At 43.2% G+C, this 22119-nt stretch overlaps 1 protein-coding gene across 5 annotated transcripts in view; it reads right to left on the bottom strand.

The window, feature by feature from the left end:
- The window catches only part of LOC139756730 (uncharacterized), a 347521-nt gene that overhangs the window by 6125 nt on the left and 319277 nt on the right, over window positions 1-22119 (bottom strand). For all 5 annotated transcript variants that reach the window (XM_071676453.1, XM_071676482.1, XM_071676444.1 and 2 more), the window contains 5 exons: window positions 7927-8804; window positions 6429-6513; window positions 4274-4405; window positions 3351-3526; window positions 501-672 (listed from right to left, as the gene is read on the bottom strand). In XM_071676453.1, coding sequence (XP_071532554.1) covers window positions 501-672; window positions 3351-3526; window positions 4274-4405; window positions 6429-6513; window positions 7927-8133 — 772 coding nt within the window. In that variant the 5' untranslated portion in view covers window positions 8134-8804. The remainder of the gene's footprint in view (window positions 1-500; window positions 673-3350; window positions 3527-4273; window positions 4406-6428; window positions 6514-7926; window positions 8805-22119) is intronic.

Here is a 22119-nt window from a genome sequence, read left to right as displayed (position 1 = left end):
CGTAAAGTTACTGAAAACTTCTTGCAATACAGCTACACCGTTGCACCAACCATTAAGGTTACATGGTATTATTTATGAATAAGGTGACAGATATTCACCTACTTGTGTATAACAATGGTCCATCTCCTAATAAAATCACAGGGTACGTAACAGCAAAGTTAAAAATAAAGCTACAGTGGTCCACATGTCAGTAAAGCTAGAGTGGTCCACCTACCAGTAAAGCTACAGTGGTTCACCTACCAGTAAAGCTACGGTGGTCCACCTACCAGCAAAACTACAGTGTCCCACCTACCAGTAAAGCTACAGTGGTCCACCTACCAGTAAAGCTACAGTGGTCCACCTACCAGTAAAGCTACAGTGTTCCACCTATCAGTAAAGCTACAGTGGTCCACCTACCAGTAAAGCTACAGTGGTCCACCTACCAGTAAAGCTACAGTGGTCCACCTACCAGTAAAGCTACAGTGGTCCACCTACCAGTAAAGCTACAGTGGTCCACCTACCAGTAAAGTTACAAGGTACACGAGGCATGTAGCCACAGACGAGACGGACGGTGAGGGGCAGCTTGTGGTTCCTCAGGATGTGAGCCATCAAGTACACGTGGTTGGGGTTCTTGCTGGTCTTGTGGGCCGTCGTGTAGAACCGACCAGACGCAGAGAACGGCAAGAACACAACCTGCAAGCCAAGGGTTACTTAGTCACATAGACAGAGAGACAGACAGATGAACAGATAGATAGATGAATACATACATATACGTACATATATATATATATATATATATATATATATATATATATATATATATATATATATATATATATATATATATTTATATATATATACGAATAAAGTGCATATGAACACGCACCTTCATAGAACATACAAACCTCCAACAGCCAGGATCGAACCTGGGACCCCTGTGCAAGAGGCAGGCATGCTAACCGTTGCTCACCATAGTGAGACGAAGAGTATTCGAGTACTCAGTATTTCGAATAGTTGTTTCCTATTATACAGTCCCTTACCCTAGCGGTTAGCATGCCTGCCTCTTGCACAGCGGTCCCAGGTTCGATCCTGGCTGTTGGAGGTTTGTATGATATATATATATATATATATATATATATATATATATATATATATATATATATATATATATATACTTACATATATACGTGATTACATACATAAATGCAAACAAACACTTGTCAAAACTTTCTGGTTAGGTCCAATTTGCAAATGACTTCATTTCACACAGACTAAATTCAGGTGATTTTTCTTTTTAAGTTATAGAAATCCAGACTCTGGATGACCGATGATATTCATTCAGAATCAATATAGAAACCTTGACAATCAATATAGAAACCTTGACAATCAATATAGAAACCTTGACAATCAATATAGAAACCTTGACAATCAATATAGAAACCTTGACAATCAATTTCCAATTAGATAAGGTTAATGTAATCTCGCCATATGGACTCATTCCCACAGTGTCGAGGATTGCGTTTAGTTATCTTACGTATAATGTTATCCCATGAGCTAATGGTATCGTGTGAGCTAATGTTATCTTATGAGTTGGTGATATCATCTGATGCTATTTTGTGAGCTGGTGTTATCTTATGAGCTAATGTTATCTTATGAGCTAATTCTAACTTTCGAGCTAATCTTACTCAGGCTGAAAAAATGAAAAATTGGAGATATGTGGGTTCAATAAAAATGAATAATGTGTGAACCAAGTATTTGCTTATATACATATATATATATATATATATATATATATATATATATATATATATATATATATATATATATATATATATATATATATATATATATATATTATTTTCTTAACCTTCAATGGTATAAATACTAGTAACAAAGATTTCCTGAATATTCTAGTGCTGCAGAATAAGACACAGGAGAATCTAGATCAATACATGAATATCTCGAATGCAATCACGTATATTCACACGTTAATGGTAAGCGAACAGCTGATCTCTGCAGGTCAAATATTTACTGGTACATGACCAGTTTAGATCAAACGTTTACAGCTAGACCAAAGTGGGACTCTTCAAATCAAACGTTTAGAGTTGAACTCTCCAGTTCAGAGGTCTGCAGCTGGAAGAACAGCTGAACTCTCCAGATCAAACGTTTACAGTTACGCGAACGCTAAACTCTGCAGATCAAACGTTTATAGCTAGATAAACAGTCGTATTCTCTCTGTCAAACGTTTGCAGCTAGACAAACAGCTGAACTCTCCAGATCAAATGTCTACAGCAAAACAAACAGCTGTTCTCTCCATAATTAAAAGGTTTACGGCTGGATGAACAGCTTAACTCTCAAAATCAAACGTTTGTATCTAGCCAAACAGCTGAACCCTCCAGATCAAACGTTTGCAGTAAAACAAACAGCTGGACTCTCCAGATCAAACATTTATAGCTGAAGGAAATATGATGCAAATGTTTACCTTTAGCTGAGCGACTCACTCCCCCCCTGCATGGTGCTAAGCTAACATTACCATAATGGAATGGTATTCAGCCACCATATTCAAATACTATGAAAAAAAAATGAGTTCAAGACATGAAAACCTGGGATATAAAAGTTCTGCTCGAGAGAAAAATAGGCAATAGCTTATCTGGCAGGATTGACGTACGTGGAGGAATATGATGCACATGAAGAGAAAGGAAACACAAAAGGAGAAATGAAACTCGTAAGAAGGAATGAAATAAGGGAGCAATGAAACATGTAAGAAGGAATGAAATAAGGTCGAAATGAAACACGTAAGAAGGAATGAAATAAGGGAGAAATGAAACACGTAAGAAGGAATGAAATAAGAGAGAAATGAAACACGTAAGAAGGAATGAAATAAGGTCGAAATGAAACACGTAAGAAGGAATGAAATAAGGGAGAAATGAAACACGTAAGAAGGAATGAAATAAGAGAGAAATGAAACACGTAAGAAGGAATGAAATAAGGTTGAAATGAAACACGTAAGAAGGAATAAGGGAGAAATGGAACACATGTGATGAAACATTGGGCAGAAATAAAGCACGGAGTAAAAGTGAAGCACGTGAGGAATGAAAAGCATAAGGAGAAATGAAACAGTGACACAGGGAAGAAATGAAACAGAATTAAAATAAGCAGAGGGAGGGAAATGAAACACGGGGAGGAGAAAGAAACATGGGATGAGAAATGAAGCAAAAGGGGAGAAATAAAACACAGGGTGAGAAACGAAGCACAAGGTAAGAAAACTGAAACAGAGGGCGGAAATGAAACAAAGGTAAGAAATGAAACAGAGTGGGAGCAGTGAAACCACAGGTAAGTACAGAGGCAGCGGACGACGCCCCCGGCCTCACCTCGTTCCTGTAGTTGAGACACTGGGCGTACTTGTCGCAGTGGAAGACGGAGGCGGCGTCGCGCCCTCGGCCGGCGCTGTTGGTCTTCTTGGCGTTGAGGTCCTCGAAGATGCCCATGAGCTTGAGGACGTGGCCGCTCTGCACGACCGTCTTCTGGTACGTGACCCGACCCTCGTCTGACGGAGGCGCAGAAGGGAGAATAGGTCAGGGACAGTGTGTGATGATGGTAGTGATGAGATTATCATCAGTTAAAAGACATGAAATATACCAATGAAGGAGGACTCCGAGATGCTTTCTAGGTTAGCATCACTCCGTCCATACGTAAGAACAATGATATTCCCTTCGTCTATGCACCAACTGCTGTACATCCAACACATCTATTGACACCAGAGGGAGAAAAATCGGTCTAAAGACTACAATTACCTGTAAGCACTCAGTCATATGTGTATTGTGTGTTCTGCTGTATGAACACATCATGGGATTTATTTAGGTCAGGGAGAAGCTTTGTAAATATAAGTTATCATATTGAATAAGGGAGGGGTTGTGTGTACACGAAACGTTTGCGAAAATTAATCAAAGAACAGAATGTTTCATGAAATACATGTAAATATGCTGTATATATTGGGGGCCACCCACTCTTGCCCATGACTATGAGGCAAAACCACGAGAAGCCACCATTCCCATTTAACTCATATACTGTATTACTGTACCGTCGATACACACAGGTACTGACCCATCCTCTAGTGTGATTATATCTACGTCACGACTACAGGCGACCCCCGACCCACCTTTTGTAAGTATTCTCACACTCGCTCATATTTGCATATCTCTATACGCTCGTGTGTACTGAGGAGTTCCTGTGATGCCCTGCACCATGCCACAGTCACGTGGCCTGGTAAATAAAGCGAGTAGACAGCACTCACCATCCTGCAGGCTGGTGTAGGCAGGCACGTCGTAGCGAGTGAGGAAGAAGGACACTTGGCTGGTGGCGACCTGCTCCACTGTGGAGAAGTAAGGCGCCGTGTGGCCGTCGCTGGTCACTATGGCGAACCATCCTGCAGCACGGGGGAGACAAAGGGCAGGTTAGCCAGCGGTGATGGTACTGCATACAAACAGCACCTCTGATGCGAGGTATGTGGGGTACTACTACTACTCATGCCACTTCCAGGGAGCGTTCTCCTGCATGACTCGAGTGGTGTGGGATGTTATGTGCTGCATCTTGATCCTTCCCTTCAGTTACCTTGATCACTAGAAGCTACATGTTATAATGAAACAGACGAATAAATCAAAAAGAGGCGATGATATTGAAATAACTGACGAGATGAAAGGGCTATAAGGTAATCTAAAAGCGAGACCATAGACCAGTAAGGCAATAACGAAAGCATTATATAACTGAAAAAAGAAGATATCATATCAAGATGAAATGAAACAAGTAAGAAAATAAGAAAATAAGAAAAAGGAAGCCAAAATCAGCTACGAAGACATGACAGTTAACCAACACCAAACTATATGTGAGAAGACAGCAAGAGAGGGATAACAAAGAAGGTTGTGGTATGATTATGAAAAGACGAGATGAAGACAATGAAAAAAGCAACACAGAACAAGACTAAACAGAATACTGTCGAGACAGTTGTTTTACAAGATAGAAGGAAAACAAAGAGAATATCCTCAACCGGCAACTAAGAAACAAAAACGACCCTGAAACCTGAAGACGATATAAACTATTACAAAACACAAAACATTACGACTCCTAAGATAAGAAAATCCCAACAAGACAACGAGAGGGAAAGGAAAAAGATGGTGAAACAAAAACAAAACTGGGAAACAAGACATTAAGAGAACGAGACAAGACAACAAGACAGAACAAACACAGGTAAACGAACAGTAATTAGAAATAAGAAACTAGTCGAGATAAGTAATAAATGAACATGTTTATGATAAGAAGGTAGAATCATCCACGAGGAAATTGTTAAACAAAAAAAAAAAGCAAACACATGAAAAATGACAATAATAAGTACTAATCATACGAAACAAAATGACGAACCAATAACACAATATATTAGCAAGAAACAAAACAAACTAAGATATAAGGAATAAGGGTAAACAGAGAGAGAGAGAGAGAGAGAGAGAGAGAGAGAGAGAGAGAGAGAGAGAGAGAGAGAGAGAGAGAGAGAGAGAGAGAGACAGACAGACAGACAGAGACTAAAGATTGGAAGTCTGCAATATAGAAAAACGAAAGATACTGAATAGATAGAATGGAGGTACTTCAAGACAGCAAGGCAGTGATAAGCCACAACGAGAGTCCGAAAGACGCCAGTGAAGATAAAAGATAATGAAATCATACAGTGATATAGAAATAGAAACACATGACAACTAATATGGCCACACGCCCCACGAGGCAGACGCAGGGTGTCTTCCCTCAGTATACATACACCTGAGGTACACCTTCCTGCCATGACTCATCAGTCACTGGATGTATCAGTCACTGACTAGGTTTCACTGACACTGGATGAAACAAACTGGATCATTCACGAAGGAAGAAGAAGAAGAAGGTTTCTCGTTCCATTTGACCTCAGGTGATGGAAATAAAGGAAGGTCATGAAGAAGAATGGAATCCAGACGTACTGAAGGAAGGTTAAAGGATATAGTCTCAAAAATATTGAAGGAATGACATTCTGTTGTTGATGGTTGAAAAAAGAAAATAGAGAGAGAAACACGGTATAATTATCATGTCTCCCTCCATAGGGAGGGAGAATGATAAAAGATAAAAGATAATATAAAAAAAAACCATTGTCACTGTGCTATAAAGACAAGAAACCACTAAGATATAAAAAAAAAAAAAACATTGTCAATACGCCAAAAAGACAAGAAACCTCTAAGACAATAAGTCCCTAAAACTTTAGTTTAAGAAGCCAAAACAAACTACCAAAGCGGTAAAGACAATATGCCAACTTACAAACAATACAACTGAGCACAACACCAGCCAGGCAGCCAAGCCGTAATGCCAACACACCCATCAAACAATAGGGGTCACTACTGCAGATCGGCAGGAGTGCTGGAGACATGCCAGGAACTGACCTGTGTAGGAATCAGGAATGACGATGGCTGGACCCACTGGAGTTAGGGCGCCGTCCTTTCCCGGTCGAAGCGACACGCCCCGGACCTGTGGGTGCACCAGGTCACAGGTCAAACACTCGACCAGCTACTCAGGGGTCGTAGGGAGTACATGGAAATGACATCGCAGAAGACCTAATTGGTCTATCTGCTTGTAAGGATAGTAATAGGAGAACCGGATGGGCAGCACTTGAATTAGGGAGTCTATTAGGGTCAGGTCAGTTAGGGGAGGTCACATTTAGGTCACACAGGCCAGTAAAGGCTACACGTGGGTCATTCAGGCAAGGGAAAGGACAAACGTAAGTCACTAAGGTCAGGCTAGTCCAAAACAGAAATGTGACCCGGGTCAGGGAAGGTCACATGTTGGACACACAGGTCTGGAAGGTTCATATGGTAGCCACTAAAGTCAGGGGAGGGCACATGTGAGTCATTCAGGTCAAAAGAGACTATATGTGAGTCACTCGGGTCAGAGAAAGCCATATGTAAACCAGTCAGGATAGGGAGAGCCATATAGGAGCAACATAGGTCAAGGTCAGGGAGGGTCATATATAAGCAACACAGGTCGAGGTCAGGGAGGGTCATATATAAGTAACACAGGTCGAGGTCAGGGAGGGTCATATATGAGCCACTTATATCACGGACAGGGAAGACCATACGTGAGCCATTCAGGTTAGGAAAAGCCATATCTTAGCCACTTAGGTCAGTGAAGCCCATATATGAGCCAGTCAGGTCAAGAGAGGCCGTATTTAAAACACTCAGGCCAGGAAAGGCCTTTTGTGTGTCACTCAGGTTAGAGAGGGTAGTATGAGAGCCCCTGAGCTCAGGGAAGACCATATATGACCTACACAGGTCAGGGAAGACCATGTGTGAGCCACACAGGTCAGGGAAGGCCACATATGTGCCACTTAGGTTAGGGAAGTCAGTACGTGAACCCCTGAAGTCAAGGAAAGCCGTGCATGTGCCACACAGGTCAAGAAAGGCCACATGTACGCCACTCAGGCTAGGAGAAGGCCACAGTGAGCCACTCAGGTCCATATGTGAATCAGTCAGGTCATAGAAGTCTATATGTGAGCCACTCAGATCACGGGAGGCCATATATAAGCCACTTAGATGAGATGGTCAGGTACAGGAGGGGTCAGAGAAACAAAGCTAGTGAGAAACAGGACACATTTACTGTTTATTCCTAGCACGAACTGTGGTCAGGGGAGACACCATCTTACAAAAACGTTAAGTATAAGTAAAAGACTGAAGTGTTATATGCAGCAGATATCAATTAATTAGATGTAACAGAGTATATGCTGACACTTATGTGAAAGGGAAAGGGAACAAAATATAGTTAGCGAAAATGAGGGATACATCACAAATGACGGGATATATATAAACATCTGTGTACGTCTGTCTGTCTGTGTGTGTGTGTGTGTGTGTGTGTGTGTGTGTGTGTGTGAAAGGTATTGTATCTTACCTTTGAGGAGTTGTAGGTGTTGTAGAGGAGGAGAGGACGGGAGAGGTCCAGGCCAGGCGGCGCCGTGGGTGTGTGGAGGTGGGCAGCAGTGGGGAGCTTGTGCCTCTTGAGCAGGTTCTTGGGTGTAAGGGCCATGCCCACGGGGACGAGATGGGGCGAGAAGGACGACCCGCGCCCCGCCGACGACCCTGACGAGTGGGTGGACATCCCCGGCTGGTGGCGGCGTGTCCCAGGGCGTCAGCGATGCTCGGCCTCAGGGGCGTGGGGGTCACCAAGAGCGGGGAGACATGTTCATTTGCATTCCTGGAGGAGGTTCTGGGTGGGACATTGTAACACCCTCGGTTCACATGGCATCGATGGCATCCACACACTGTGGTACTACTTGTCTTCAGTGGTAATTGTGGTGGTGGACTTGCCTGTAGCAGGAGGACCTGTGTGGTAGGTGACAGGTGGTGTGGGCGTGGATGGTTGTGCTGCCAAACTCCTGGTTAGCGGTGACCAGAGGTCTCCGTCCACCTGGTTCAAGCATGCAAGACTTGCTTACTGATTCCGCTCACTCTCCACCAAACTCACTTTTTTTCTCTCTCTCTCTCTCAAATCTCCGTTACTATTTGGATCTTATTTCTGTCACCGATTCGTTGGCCAAGTACCGCCTCCTTCACTGCACTTCGACTCAGCACTGAACTCCAGTAACTCCCAGAGGCTACGTAGACAAGAGAGCACAAAGCCGAGAAGATGGTGTGGCACGTGTAGGTGCGGATAAGAACGGCAGCAGAGCGACCCCGCCACACACACACTCGCGCGTACACCCTTCTCTCACCGGTGTCTAGCCACTACTGAGCCGCGTCTCCGCTCCTCACCTGATCTTGGCCTGGAATCTGGAAAATAAGAGGAGCTGTTGACCAACGCAGCGACACCAGCATTTCCCGTTGCAGAGCGTGGCTGCTCCGTTCCTCCTGGTTATGTGCTGATGTAGCAACAATCACCCCTAGAGCTACTCGACCTACTTATATTCTTAGAAAACTACCAACAATCTCATGATTCTTAGAAAACTACCAACGTTCTCATGATTCTTAGTAAACTACAAACATTCGGATGATTCTTAGAAGACTATCAACATTCTGATTGCATTTTCTCTACTACCTTAGAAATATTCGTGCTATCGCTACCTTCTTTTTCTTCTGAAATTACATTTCTAAAAAAGAACTTTGTTCCCGAACTTGTTATTGAAAAAGTTTATTGGAATGATTCCAGCGAACCTACGTTATATGAAGGTTGCCTGAAACCAAGTGAGGTTAAGTAAAAGCCAACGTCTATTTGAAGCCGACATAAAGTGCACAAACAAAAGACGAGACTTATGGATGTGATCCTAGGCGGTAAAGACGGTATAGTGGTTCGTACGTCTGGCAGGGAGCGAGAAGGTTGCCGGGGCGGGGCAGGGCGTCGGGCAGTGGCCGGCCCTCCGGAGGGTGGGACGTGGTAGTAGTAGCCACCACCGCCTGACTCAGTACCAACCACCACTCGGTGATGCAACATGCCACTATCACCGCTCACCGGAACTTCCCCAAACGAGAGGGGCTTTCCGGGTCTTACATACCAGAGATCCGAGGGAAGTCCTGACGTAGTAGCCATGTGCAGACGTGAAGGTCTTACGTTCGTCACAGGGGAGTGCAAACTGACGCACCACCTGACTCAGTCACAGGGAGTGGCATTCTGGGATCCGAGTTGATGACAGTTTAACTTTGTGCTGAATGGTTCTCGCGAAGGATTCCCAAGAAATGCTCAGACATCTTGTCATGTGTGAGGTTCTGCAGACACTGTAAGTTGCGTTCAGATCCCGCTCACTGTGACACATAAGACGTAAAAGAAGGAAATGAGAGTAAGAGTGAGAAATAAGGACACACGAGGAGGACGTATATATATATATATATATATATATATATATATATATATATATATATATATATATATATATATATCCCTGGCCTCACAGGTAATTTTCCATCGATACAACCCTTTCACAGAGCTCGTTCAGCCACGAGGCAACACTCCACGTAGGAGCAGGGAAATGATGGGCTCCTTTGGCGCTCGAGGGTCTTCGAAAAGAATGCAGTTCCTGTACCTTCTACTGACGATAATGTAACCTTACCATAGATGACTGCCCTCTCGCAGTGAAACCACAAGCAGGCGGAGTTAGGATATATATATATATATTTATATATATATATATATATATATATATATATATATATATATATATATATATATATATATATATATATATATATATATATTCAGAACCAACCAGAAGTGTAAATAGATCTGTGGGCAAGGGATTTGTGCCTCCCTACTGGCGACAGGACCCACAATGATCATGGCTGGCGGAGGTACAGAAGAACGTTTGTACACGTCACAAAGAATGCACCGGAGCTGATAAATCTAATGTCTGCGAGTGCCTGGGTTCGAATCCCCGATGTTCAATATGTATCTTCCCGTATGTAAGTGTCCATAACATGTGTTATACTAGTCATAGTGAAAATAGGCATTTGGGACAATCATATCTTGCCATTTCTCTAATGCTCATCAGCCTCACATGTCTTGGCCTTCCTGGGAGGTCAGAATGAATGCCATGGGGGACGTGTGGAGGCAGACTGGTCCCTTCCACTGTGCATGACGTCGCTTCTTTGAACAAGTTCAGAGCTACAATGAATACTCTAATGGTCTGAAAATACCAAAAAATATGTTTATATATATATATATATATATATATATATATATATATATATATATATATATATATATATATGGCAGGGTGGCGACAGGAATGAATAAAGGCAGCAAGTATGAATTATGTACATGTGTATATATGTATATGTATATGTCTGTGTATGTATGTATGTATGTATAAAAGAAAGAGACAGGAGGTCAAGAGAAAGGTGCAAGAGGTGAAAAAAAGGGCAAATGAGAGTTGGGGTGAGAGAGTATCATTAAATTTTAGAGAGAATAAAAAGATGTTCTGGAAGTAGGTAAATAAAGTGCGTAAGACAAGGGAGCAAATGGGAACTTCAGTGAAGGGCGCAAATGGGGAGGTGATAACAAGTAGTGGTGATGTGAGAAGGAGATGGAGTGAGTATTTTGAAGGTTTGTTGAATGTGTTTGATGATAGAGTGGCAGATATAGGGTGTTTTGGTCGAGGTGGTGTGCAAAGTGAGAGGGTTAGGGAAAATGATTTGGTAAACAGAGAAGAGGTAGTGAAAGCTTTGCGGAAGATGAAAGCCGGCAAGGCAGCAGGTTTGGATGGTATTGCAGTGGAATTTATTAAAAAAGGGGGTGACTGTATTGTTGACTGGTTGGTAAGGTTATTTAATGTATGTATGACTCATGGTGAGGTGCCTGAGGATTGGCGGAATGCGTGCATAGTGCCATTGTACAAAGGCAAAGGGGATAAGAGTGAGTGTTCAAATTACAGAGGTATAAGTTTGTTGAGTATTCCTGGTAAATTATATGGGAGGGTATTGATTGAGAGGGTGAAGGCATGTACAGAGCATCAGATTGGGGAAGAGCAGTGTGGTTTCAGAAGTGGTAGAGGATGTGTGGATCAGGTGTTTGCTTTGAAGAATGTATGTGAGAAATACTTAGAAAAGCAAATGGATTTGTATGTAGCATTTATGGATCTGGAGAAGGCATATGATAGAGTTGATAGAGATGCTCTGTGGAAGGTATTAAGAATATATGGTGTGGGAGGAAAGTTGTTAGAAGCAGTGAAAAGTTTTTTATCGAGGATGTAAGGCATGTGTACGTTTAGGAAGAGATGAAAGTGATTGGTTCTCAGTGAATGTAGGTTTGCGGCAGGGGTGTGTGATGTCTCCATGGTTGTTTAATTTGTTTATGGATGGGGTTGTTAGGGAGGTAAATGCAAGAGTTTTGGAAAGAGGGGCAAGTATGAAGTCTGTTGGGGATGAGAGAGCTTGGGAAGTGAGTCAGTTGTTGTTCGCTGATGATACAACGCTGGTGGCTGATTCATGTGAGAAACTGCAGAAGCTGGTGACTGAGTTTGGTAAAGTGTGTGGAAGAAGAAAGTTAAGAGTAAATGTGAATAAGAGCAAGGTTATTAGGTACAGTAGGGTTGAGGGTCAAGTCAATTGGGAGGTGAGTTTGAATGGAGAAAAACTGGAGGAAGTGAAGTGTTTTAGATATCTGGGAGTGGATCTGGCAGCGGATGGAACCATGGAAGCGGAAGTGGATCATAGGGTGGGGGAGGGGGCGAAAATTCTGGGGGCCTTGAAGAATGTGTGGAAGTCGAGAACATTATCTCGGAAAGCAAAAATGGGTATGTTTGAAGGAATAGTAGTTCCAACAATGTTGTATGGTTGCGAGGCGTAGGCTATGGATAGAGTTGCGCGCAGGAGGATGGATGTGCTGGAAATGAGATGTTTGAGGACAATGTGTGGTGTGAGGTGGTTTGATCGAGTGAGTAACGTAAGGGTAAGAGAGATGTGTGGAAATAAAAAGAGCGTGGTTGAGAGAGCAGAAGAGGGTGGTTTGAAGTGGTTTGGGCACATGGAGAGGATGAGTGAGGAAAGATTGACCAAGAGGATATATGTGTCGGAGGTGGAGGGAGCAAGGAGAAGAGGGAGACCAAATTGGAGGTGGAAAGATGGAGTGAAAAAGATTTTGTGTGATCGGGGCAAAGGAGGGCAAGGAATAGAGTGAATTGGAGCGATGTGGTATACCGGGGTTGACGTGCTGTCAGTGGATTGAATCAAGGCATGTGAAGCGTCTGGGGTAAACCATGGAAAGCTGTGTAGGTATGTATATTTGCGTGTGTGGACGTATGTATATACATGTGTATGGGGGTGGGTTGGGCCATTTCTTTCGTCTGTTTCCTTGCGCTACCTCGCAAACGCGGGAGACAGCGACAAAGTATAAAAAAAGAAAAAAAAAAAAAAATATTTATATATATATATATATATATATATATATATATATATATATATATATATATATATATATATATATATATATATATATATATATATATATGTATGGGCATGTATATGTGCGTGTGTGGACGTGTATGTATATACATGTGTACGTGGGTGTGTTGGGCCATTCTTTCGTCTGTTTCCTTGCGCTACCTTGCTAACGCGGGAGACAGCGACATTATTACATGACAGCTAGAGACTGAGTGTGAACGAATGGGGCCTTTGGTGTCTTTTCCTAGCGCTACCTCGCACACATGAGGTGGGAGGGGGTTGTTATTTCATGCGTGGCGGGGTGGCGATGGGAACAAATAAAGGCAGGCAGTATGAATTATGTACATGTGTATATATGTATATGTCTGTGTGTGTATATATATGTGTACATTGAGATGTTTTTTTCTTATAATTTCGCCATTTGTCTGCTAGGTAGCACAAGAACTGACGAAGACATGGCCTCATCAGCTCACGTCCACACTCTAACTGTCATGTTTAATGCATTAAACTAGAGCCCACTGTAAACTGCCAGGCCCTACAGACCTCTCCGTTTCATATACCCTGGTTAAGCCCATGGACAGCACGTCGTCGTCCACTGTAAACCACATCGCTTCTAATATCTTTGTCCCCTCCACGCTTCGTGCTCTCCTGCATTTTTTGGCCTCGAATCTTCAAAACATTTGTCATACCATCCTTCCACCTTCTCCTTGCTTCAAACCCTTCCTTGTTCCCTCCACTTTTAACATGTATAACCTCTTCGTTCTGCTCTCCATATGACCAAACCATTTCAACACACACTGTCAGCTCTCTCGTGCATATTCCTCCTACTACCACAACTCTCTCTTACCAGACCATTTCTTGTGCTATCAAACATGTCATTTCCAGCACTTCCACCCGCTTGCGTGCATCGCCGATGGGACTTCTATACCATCAAACGTACCTACCTTTGCCTTAAATGACAGTAACCTCTCTTTCCACACATTCCCCCACTGCGCCCAAGACCTGTGCCCCCTCACCCACCCCAAGGCTCACTTAAGCTCCCATGGTTCCTTTAGATGCCAGTACCATATCCTGGTATCTAAAACACTCTACCTCCTCCAGGTTCTTCCCTGTCTAAATCGCACTCCAAATAATCTGTCTCTCTTCGCTCTTAAAGAGTGCTTGTATTAAGATTCACTCTCAACTTTCTCCTTTCACGCATTCTCCCCACCTCAGACACCAGCGTCTGTAGTCTCACTCGAGTCTTCCACCAGCATCGTGTCTGCAGCAAAACAGCAACTGATTCACCTCCCAGGCTACCCCTTCCACAACCCTTACAGACGGCATACTCGCCCCTCTCCCAAAGACCCTTGCATTCACCTTCGCCACCACCCCATCCCGAATTCGGCCTTTCAGTTTGTCACCCTTTAAGCCTCCCCCTCCCTCCTTAAAGTACGTTCCTCCCTTGTCCCCCTCCTACACATCCCCCCTAAGCTGACTGACTAGGTGCTGGAGGGAGTAGAAGGTGGGGGAGGGTGGGCTTGTCTCTCCGTGCATGACGGAATGTAGTGGCGAGGCAAGGACCCCTCTACTGCTTACCTCACCTGTGCATGGCTTGTAGACCTGTGTATACCTCCTCAATTTGTGCATGATCTGTCTATCTGTGCATGACCTTCCTGACTGCGAATGACTTGTCTACCTTAGAATTACTTTTTCGTATGACTTCATCTATGAATTATTTAATCATTCCCATGGTAAATAACTTCATCTGCTTCACCTGTGTGTCATGGGTATTTATCCATGCACGAGCCGAGAGCCCCAGCCGTTCAGTATTTGATTGCCTGACCTATGCATGACTTGCCTGCTAGACCCATATATGACTGGTGCATAACATCTGTGCATGACTTGCTCACCTCATCGATGCAGGGTTTGTCTGTGTCATCTGTTTGAATTCCCTCATCTCACTTGTGCATGACATATCCACCTTATCCATGAACAATTTGTCGAATAGTCTTGCGCGTGACGTGCCAGCCTCACACCTGCATGACTTGTCTATCTACAGGTGTCCATTTTCTCTCATTTCAGTATATCAGAGGAACATGACGCTCAAATGGACACCTGAACAACCCAGAATTCGAACAATATATATATATATATATATATATATATATATATATATATATATATATATATATATATATATATATATATATATATATATATATACATTATCCCATTATATATATATACATTATCCCTGGGGATAGGGGAGAAAGAATACTTCCCACGTATTCTCTGCGTGTCGTAGAAGGCGACTAAAAGGGAAGGGAGCGGGAGGCTGGAAATCCTCCCCTCTCATTTTTTTTTTCAAAAGAAGAAACAGAGAAGGGGGCCAGGTGAGGATATTCCCTCAAAGGCCCAGTCCTCATCCTCTGTTCTCAACGCTACCTCGCTAATGCGGAAAATGGAGATTAGTATAAAAAAAAATATATATATATATATATATATAAAATGTCGATTTAAGAATAAATGCCTTAACACATTTTTGGACAATCCAAGCCAGATATGAATCTGAGGAAGCACAATTACGAGCAACATAACACATGTTTCTTGTCATGGATCATACTGTACAAACTGTTCTCTAGCCACTTATAGTTCCGATAGATACTGATAGATTTCGGTACTTTCCTAAGTATGCAGATAGATGTGCCATAAACGGAGCTTAGAATCATGTGTATGAAAATGATACGTGACATCTAATTCAACCAGTTACAAACAATTTAAATTTCAATACAGAGGCAGTTTCTTGTGTCTGTGTGACGCATGGAACAAAATGTAACTGGAAGGAAGATCTAACTGTAGATAATGAAATATTACAAGACGTCAAAGCTATCGTAATGTGCTACGTCTTCTGTTTCCACAGCGGAGTCGTCCAGAGCTTGGATTCAAACCACGTGATCTTCATATCCTTGTCGATAGTAAGCCACAGCCAATACGTATCCCATGCATCTATGTCCAGTACCACATCGAAATGCGTTAACCATGTCCACTCTACTTTATAGTCCTGTTGCTTGGAAATGGAGAGAGAATGAAGTATGTCTTCTACATCTGGACACCACCAGATACTTATAATGTTTCCACTTGGCATTGGAACAAGGCGTGTCTTCAGCCTTCAGAGAACGCCACATGTTTTACAGTGCTGCCAACGGGAAATGGAACGATGCATGACTTCAACAGCTGGAAGCCAACATTACCTTTATTGTGCTACCAGCTGGAACTGGAGGGAGAGATATGTCATCACCACCTTGACAACAACAGACACTTGTTCCTGTGTTACGTGCCTGGTCTAGCTGGCATATCCATGACCCGTACGTAATGTACCATCTCTGAATGACATGATATATTCGAATGATATATCATATACTCTCTGCAACCAAATCCAGTATACCTCATGCCTTATCATAGCTACCTAGTATATTCTCCAAGCATGAAGTCTAGCATACTTTATATATCTACGTAGTAGGGCTTATAGTCTCAGGATGAGAGATAATGATAAAGTTATATCCCAGCATACTACTTACCAAGTATAACTTCCACTACCGACACTCAGGTCTAGCATACCACACATCCCATCATACATAATCAATATATCCTCTACGAACGGTATTCGTCGTGTCTGGTCGTACACACCCACGTCTAGATCAAAGCGTCTGTCGACGTGCCAGGCAGATGTTCTGTCCACAGTTGAGTAACATTCCCTGAACACAGCTTAAGGAATGAGAGAGAGAGAGAGAGAGAGAGAGAGAGAGAGAGAGAGAGAGAGAGAGAGAGAGAGAGAGAGAGAGAGAGAGAGAGAGAGAGAGAGAGAGAGAGAGAGAGAGAGAGAGAGAGTTCTTTTCTTGGCACAAGTTGCATCACTTCTTATTCAGGAATGTACTGTACAGTTATAGTTTCTTCCGTCTTATCATCATTCTCTTTTAAAATTACTTCTTTTTTCCTATTAAGTGAATCGCCTACTTACTTACACGTGTACGTCATTAGTTTATCATCGCACCGAAGCTGTACAACAGATAACTGGCGTCATTCATCCCTGAGTGTAATTGTACCTAGTTTCCCAAAGTTCTTTCAGAAGACGTCAAACGTGTACCATTTTGTTGTCCTTCTGTCTTCCAGATTCTAACATTATTTCGTCTATAATTACATATCTCTCACTTGTTATCTCAGTGAATATCCTTCCATCCTCTCCTCTGATTCGTCCAATGTTTCATAGCAAATCGAATTCAGTAGAAACAGATTGGTAAATGGAATTATCTATCAGGAATAGTAAATAGAGTATGAATTCACTGGAAACCAGGAGAGGATAACTGGCTTGCTTCTGGTGATTAGTAACGAGCTAGGAAAGTACAATGATTGTGAATTATGTTGCATTTTAACTAGTAAACCATTTGTAGGGGAAACGGGCAAGTGCTGAGTGTCATGACAATGGGGCATGTAGTATGGATAATGGAACAAGAAATTTGTGCGATGGACGGGCTGATTATGAGCAATAAGAGCAAGAGTTGAAGCCATAGGGCAACTTTAGGAACAGCGAGGTATAAAGTGTTGAAAGTGTTGAAGGTAGTGGCAAGCATAAAAGTGTTGAGGGTAGTGGGCAAGCATAAAAGTGTTGAGGGTAGCGGGCAAGCGTAAAAGTGCAGGAGGCAAGTCTTGGTGGGGCTGGGACCAGGTCTGGCTGGGGTAGAGAGGCAGACGTATGGCCAGTGTCAAGAGCCTCCCCAGAAGATAGCCCAGAGAAGCGGTGTGTAACCTGACATTCCTGTGAACATCAGCCATCCCAGGAACCCACAGATTATCCTCAAGGTTCTCCAAGCTGTAGTTGTTGCCTGAGGGCTCCAGTCTGCCTTGAGTATCGACGGTCTTACAGGAGTGTTGCAGTTTTCCTTCGTAAGTTGTAGTTTAAGTGTTGTGGGTCCATGTTTCTCCTGAATGAAGGCTTAGGAGTGTTGATGCTGTTGTCTGCTACGTTTAATCTCGGAGTGTTGCCACTACCAGACGCAATGTCGCTGCTCTTGTTAAGTAGTTATCGTTTGTCTCGTTATTACTTCGCCTCAGTAGTGTGGTTGCTGCTCGTCTGCTTCTATGGCGAGGTAGTTTGAGTGCTACACTTTTCTGTTTAGTGATGACGCTGTTGCTTGAGGGCTGTAGCCTTTCCTTGAGTGTTTCGTGTGTTGCTTAAGAGTTCAAGTTGCTGTTGCCTAAGTTGCTCAAGATGTTGCTCGGGTCTTCTTCAAGTTGTTGCTTGACTGCTTAAATTCTTACTTTAGTCTTCAAGTTGTTGCTTGACTTTTCAAGTTGTTTCCCGAGTGCTCAAGTTGTCAATTGAGTATTCAAGCCGTTTTTTAAGTGTCCAAGCTGTTCCCCGAGTGTTCAAGTTGTTGCTTGAGTGCTCAAGTTGTTGCTTGAGTACTTAAGTTGATGCCTGGATATCTAAGTTGTTGCTTGAGTATTCAAGTTGTTGCCTGAGTGTCCAAGTTGTTGGTTGTGAGTCACGGTCATTTCTCGCACATGCTAATGTTGCTTCAAGTGCTGAAGGTGCTACTTGAATCTTCATGTTGTTAGTTCGGTGCCAAGTTGTAGCTTGTATGCCCGCTGAAGTGGTTACCTTGTTGACGTGTTACAAATATGTCTTTCAGTAACTAAAACACATTGTATTTGTTAAGTGACCGATGTAGCTGTTGTTATTTGCACAGATGTTGCTGGATTGACAGCTGAGGTCAACTGGTTGTCACATGATAACCCGACAATAATACCGAGATGAAGAATAAACACATTCTGACGCTGTGGTGGTCCCGACGTGGTGTCTATGTAACACGATATAGTTCTGAACTTATTCAAAATTGCGATCTGGATAATCTACTTTGACGGGTTGTTATTACGAAATATATCAAGTGTTGCGAGACGGAATCATTTTCTAAATGAACTGCTGAATGTCAAATAGATAATTGATATATTTATATGTATTTACATATATATATATATATATATATATATATATATATATATATATATATATATATATATATATATATATATATATATATATGTATATATATATATGTATATATATAATATATATATATATATATATATATATATATATATATATATATATATATATATATATATATATATATATATATATATATATATATATATATATATATATATATATATATATATATATATATATATATATATATATATATATATATATATATATATATATATATATATATATATATATATATATATATATATATATATATATATATATATATATATATATATATATATATATATATATATATATATATATATATATATATATATATATATATATAAATATATAAATATATATATATATATATAGATAGATAGATAGACAGATGAGAATTGCTGTATTGATAATAGTACAAATAAAATGAACATGTTGTTCTTCATTATATCTTAAAAAGCTACTGACGACTCTGTGGCTTGTTCAGTAGTAGTGTTGTTTACGTAATGTACAACGAACGGGACATTAAATTTCGTAATCCACAGTGGAGAAAGTGAATTGGAAAAAATTCCCTTCTTGGATATTTCTGGTTTAGCCAGATGTTTCAAGTCATATCTGTGATCTCTCCTCTCCTCGTAGACCCAACATACACTCTGTATCCTTAAAGAATGTGGAGGATCGTGAAAATCACGTCAATATCCGTCGCGTCCACAATAATTCCACGAAAGTTGTGAAGTAAAAGAAAAAAAAAAAAAAAAGACCGGTTCGTTGTGAGAGAAACTTAGAATGAATTGTGTAAGACATACTGGAGCTGCTTAAAGTCTGCCGAACAGGAAACCAGGAGTTGAGACAGCAAGAAGCCAGTCAGCTAAGGTTAAGAGATGAGCAAAGCCAGTTAGCAAGCCAGACTTGAGGCGGGCCTAACCCCTCTGTATAAGACCAACCCATCCAGGCCAGAGATAACGTGCACGAATGTTTATGGCGAAATAAATCCAGGATTTATTCGTAAAAAAATTGGACCGTCATTGAAGTTTAGCCATGAATAGGAATAAATCCGCCAAAAATAACAGAATCATATATGTAGAAATATTGAAGCCAACAAATATTCAAATTACGCTGGTTTAGGACATGGCGAGTAGAATCTTGTCGGAGACAAATGCCTGTCGTCGAGTGGAGTCAAAACCTGTGACCTGCCTAGTGACGTGGGGACTAAGCCAGTACCTGTGACCTGCCTAGTGACGTGGGAACTAAGCCAGCACCTGTGACCTGCCTTGTGACGTGGGGACTAAGCCAGCACCTGTGACCTGCCTAGTGACGTGGGGACTAAGCCAGTACCTGTGACCTGCCTAGTGACGTGGGGACTAAGCCAGTACCTGTGACCTGCCTAGTGACGTGGGGACTAAGCCAGTACCTGTGACCTGCCTAGTGACGTGGGGACTAAGCCAGTACCTGTGACCTACCTAGTGACGTGGGGACTAAGCCAGTACCTGTGACCTGCCTAGTGACGTGGGGACTAAGCCAGTACCTGTGACCTGCCTAGTGACGTGGGGACTAAGCCAGTACCTGTGACCTGCCTAGTGACGTGGGGACTAAGCCAGTACCTGTGACCTGCCTAGTGACGTGGGGACTAAGCCAGTACCTGTGACCTGCCTAGTGACGTGGGGACTAAGCCAGTACCTGTGACCTGCCTAGTGACGTGGGGACTAAGCCAGTACCTGTGACCTGCCTAGTGACGTGGGGACTAAGCCAGTACCTGTGACCTGCCTAGTGACGTGGGGACTAAGCCAGTACCTGTGACCTGCCTAGTGACGTGGGGACTAAGCCAGTACCTGTGACCTGCCTAGTGACGTGGGGACTAAGCCAGTACCTGTGACCTGCCTAGTGACGTGGGGACTAAGCCAGTACCTGTGACCTGCCTAGTGACGTGGGGACTAAGCCAGTACCTGTGACCTGCCTAGTGACGTGGGGACTAAGCCAGTACCTGTGACCTGCCTAGTGACGTGGGGACTAAGCCAGTACCTGTGACCTGCCTAGTGACGTGGGGACTAAGCCAGTACCTGTGACCTGCCTAGTGACGTGGGGACTAAGCCAGTACCTGTGACCTGCCTAGTGACGTGGGGACTAAGCCAGTACCTGTGACCTGCCTAGTGACGTGGGGACTAAGCCAGTACCTGTGACCTGCCTAGTGACGTGGGGACTAAGCCAGTACCTGTGACCTGCCTAGTGACGTGGGGACTAAGCCAGTACCTGTGACCTGCCTAGTGACGTGGGGACTAAGCCAGTACCTGTGACCTGCCTAGTGACGTGGGGACTAAGCCAGTACCTGTGACCTGCCTAGTGACGTGGGGACTAAGCCAGTACCTGTGACCTGCCTAGTGACGTGGGGACTAAGCCAGTACCTGTGACCTGCCTAGTGACGTGGGGACTAAGCCAGTACCTGTGACCTGCCTAGTGACGTGGGGACTAAGCCAGTACCTGTGACCTGCCTAGTGACGTGGGGACTAAGCCAGTACCTGTGACCTGCCTAGTGACGTGGGGACTAAGCCAGTACCTGTGACCTGCCTAGTGACGTGGGGACTAAGCCAGTACCTGTGACCTGCCTAGTGACGTGGGGACTAAGCCAGTACCTGTGACCTGCCTAGTGACGTGGGGACTAAGCCAGTACCTGTGACCTGCCTAGTGACGTGGGGACTAAGCCAGTACCTGTGACCTGCCTAGTGACGTGGGGACTAAGCCAGTACCTGTGACCTGCCTAGTGACGTGGGGACTAAGCCAGTACCTGTGACCTGCCTAGTGACGTGGGGACTAAGCCAGTACCTGTGACCTGCCTAGTGACGTGGGGACTAAGCCAGTACCTGTGACCTGCCTAGTGACGTGGGGACTAAGCCAGTACCTGTGACCTGCCTAGTGACGTGGGGACTAAGCCAGTACCTGTGACCTGCCTAGTGACGTGGGGACTAAGCCAGTACCTGTGACCTGCCTAGTGACGTGGGGACTAAGCCAGTACCTGTGACCTGCCTAGTGACGTGGGGACTAAGCCAGTACCTGTGACCTGCCTAGTGACGTGGGGACTAAGCCAGTACCTGTGACCTGCCTAGTGACGTGGGGACTAAGCCAGTACCTGTGACCTGCCTAGTGACGTGGGGACTAAGCCAGTACCTGTGACCTGCCTAGTGACGTGGG

This window comes from Panulirus ornatus, chromosome 2 (assembly GCF_036320965.1).
Source record: "Panulirus ornatus isolate Po-2019 chromosome 2, ASM3632096v1, whole genome shotgun sequence".
Lineage (NCBI taxonomy): Eukaryota > Metazoa > Arthropoda > Malacostraca > Decapoda > Palinuridae > Panulirus > Panulirus ornatus.
The sequence above is the reverse complement of the archived record's forward strand: the minus strand, read 5'-3'. Positions and strand labels throughout refer to the sequence as shown.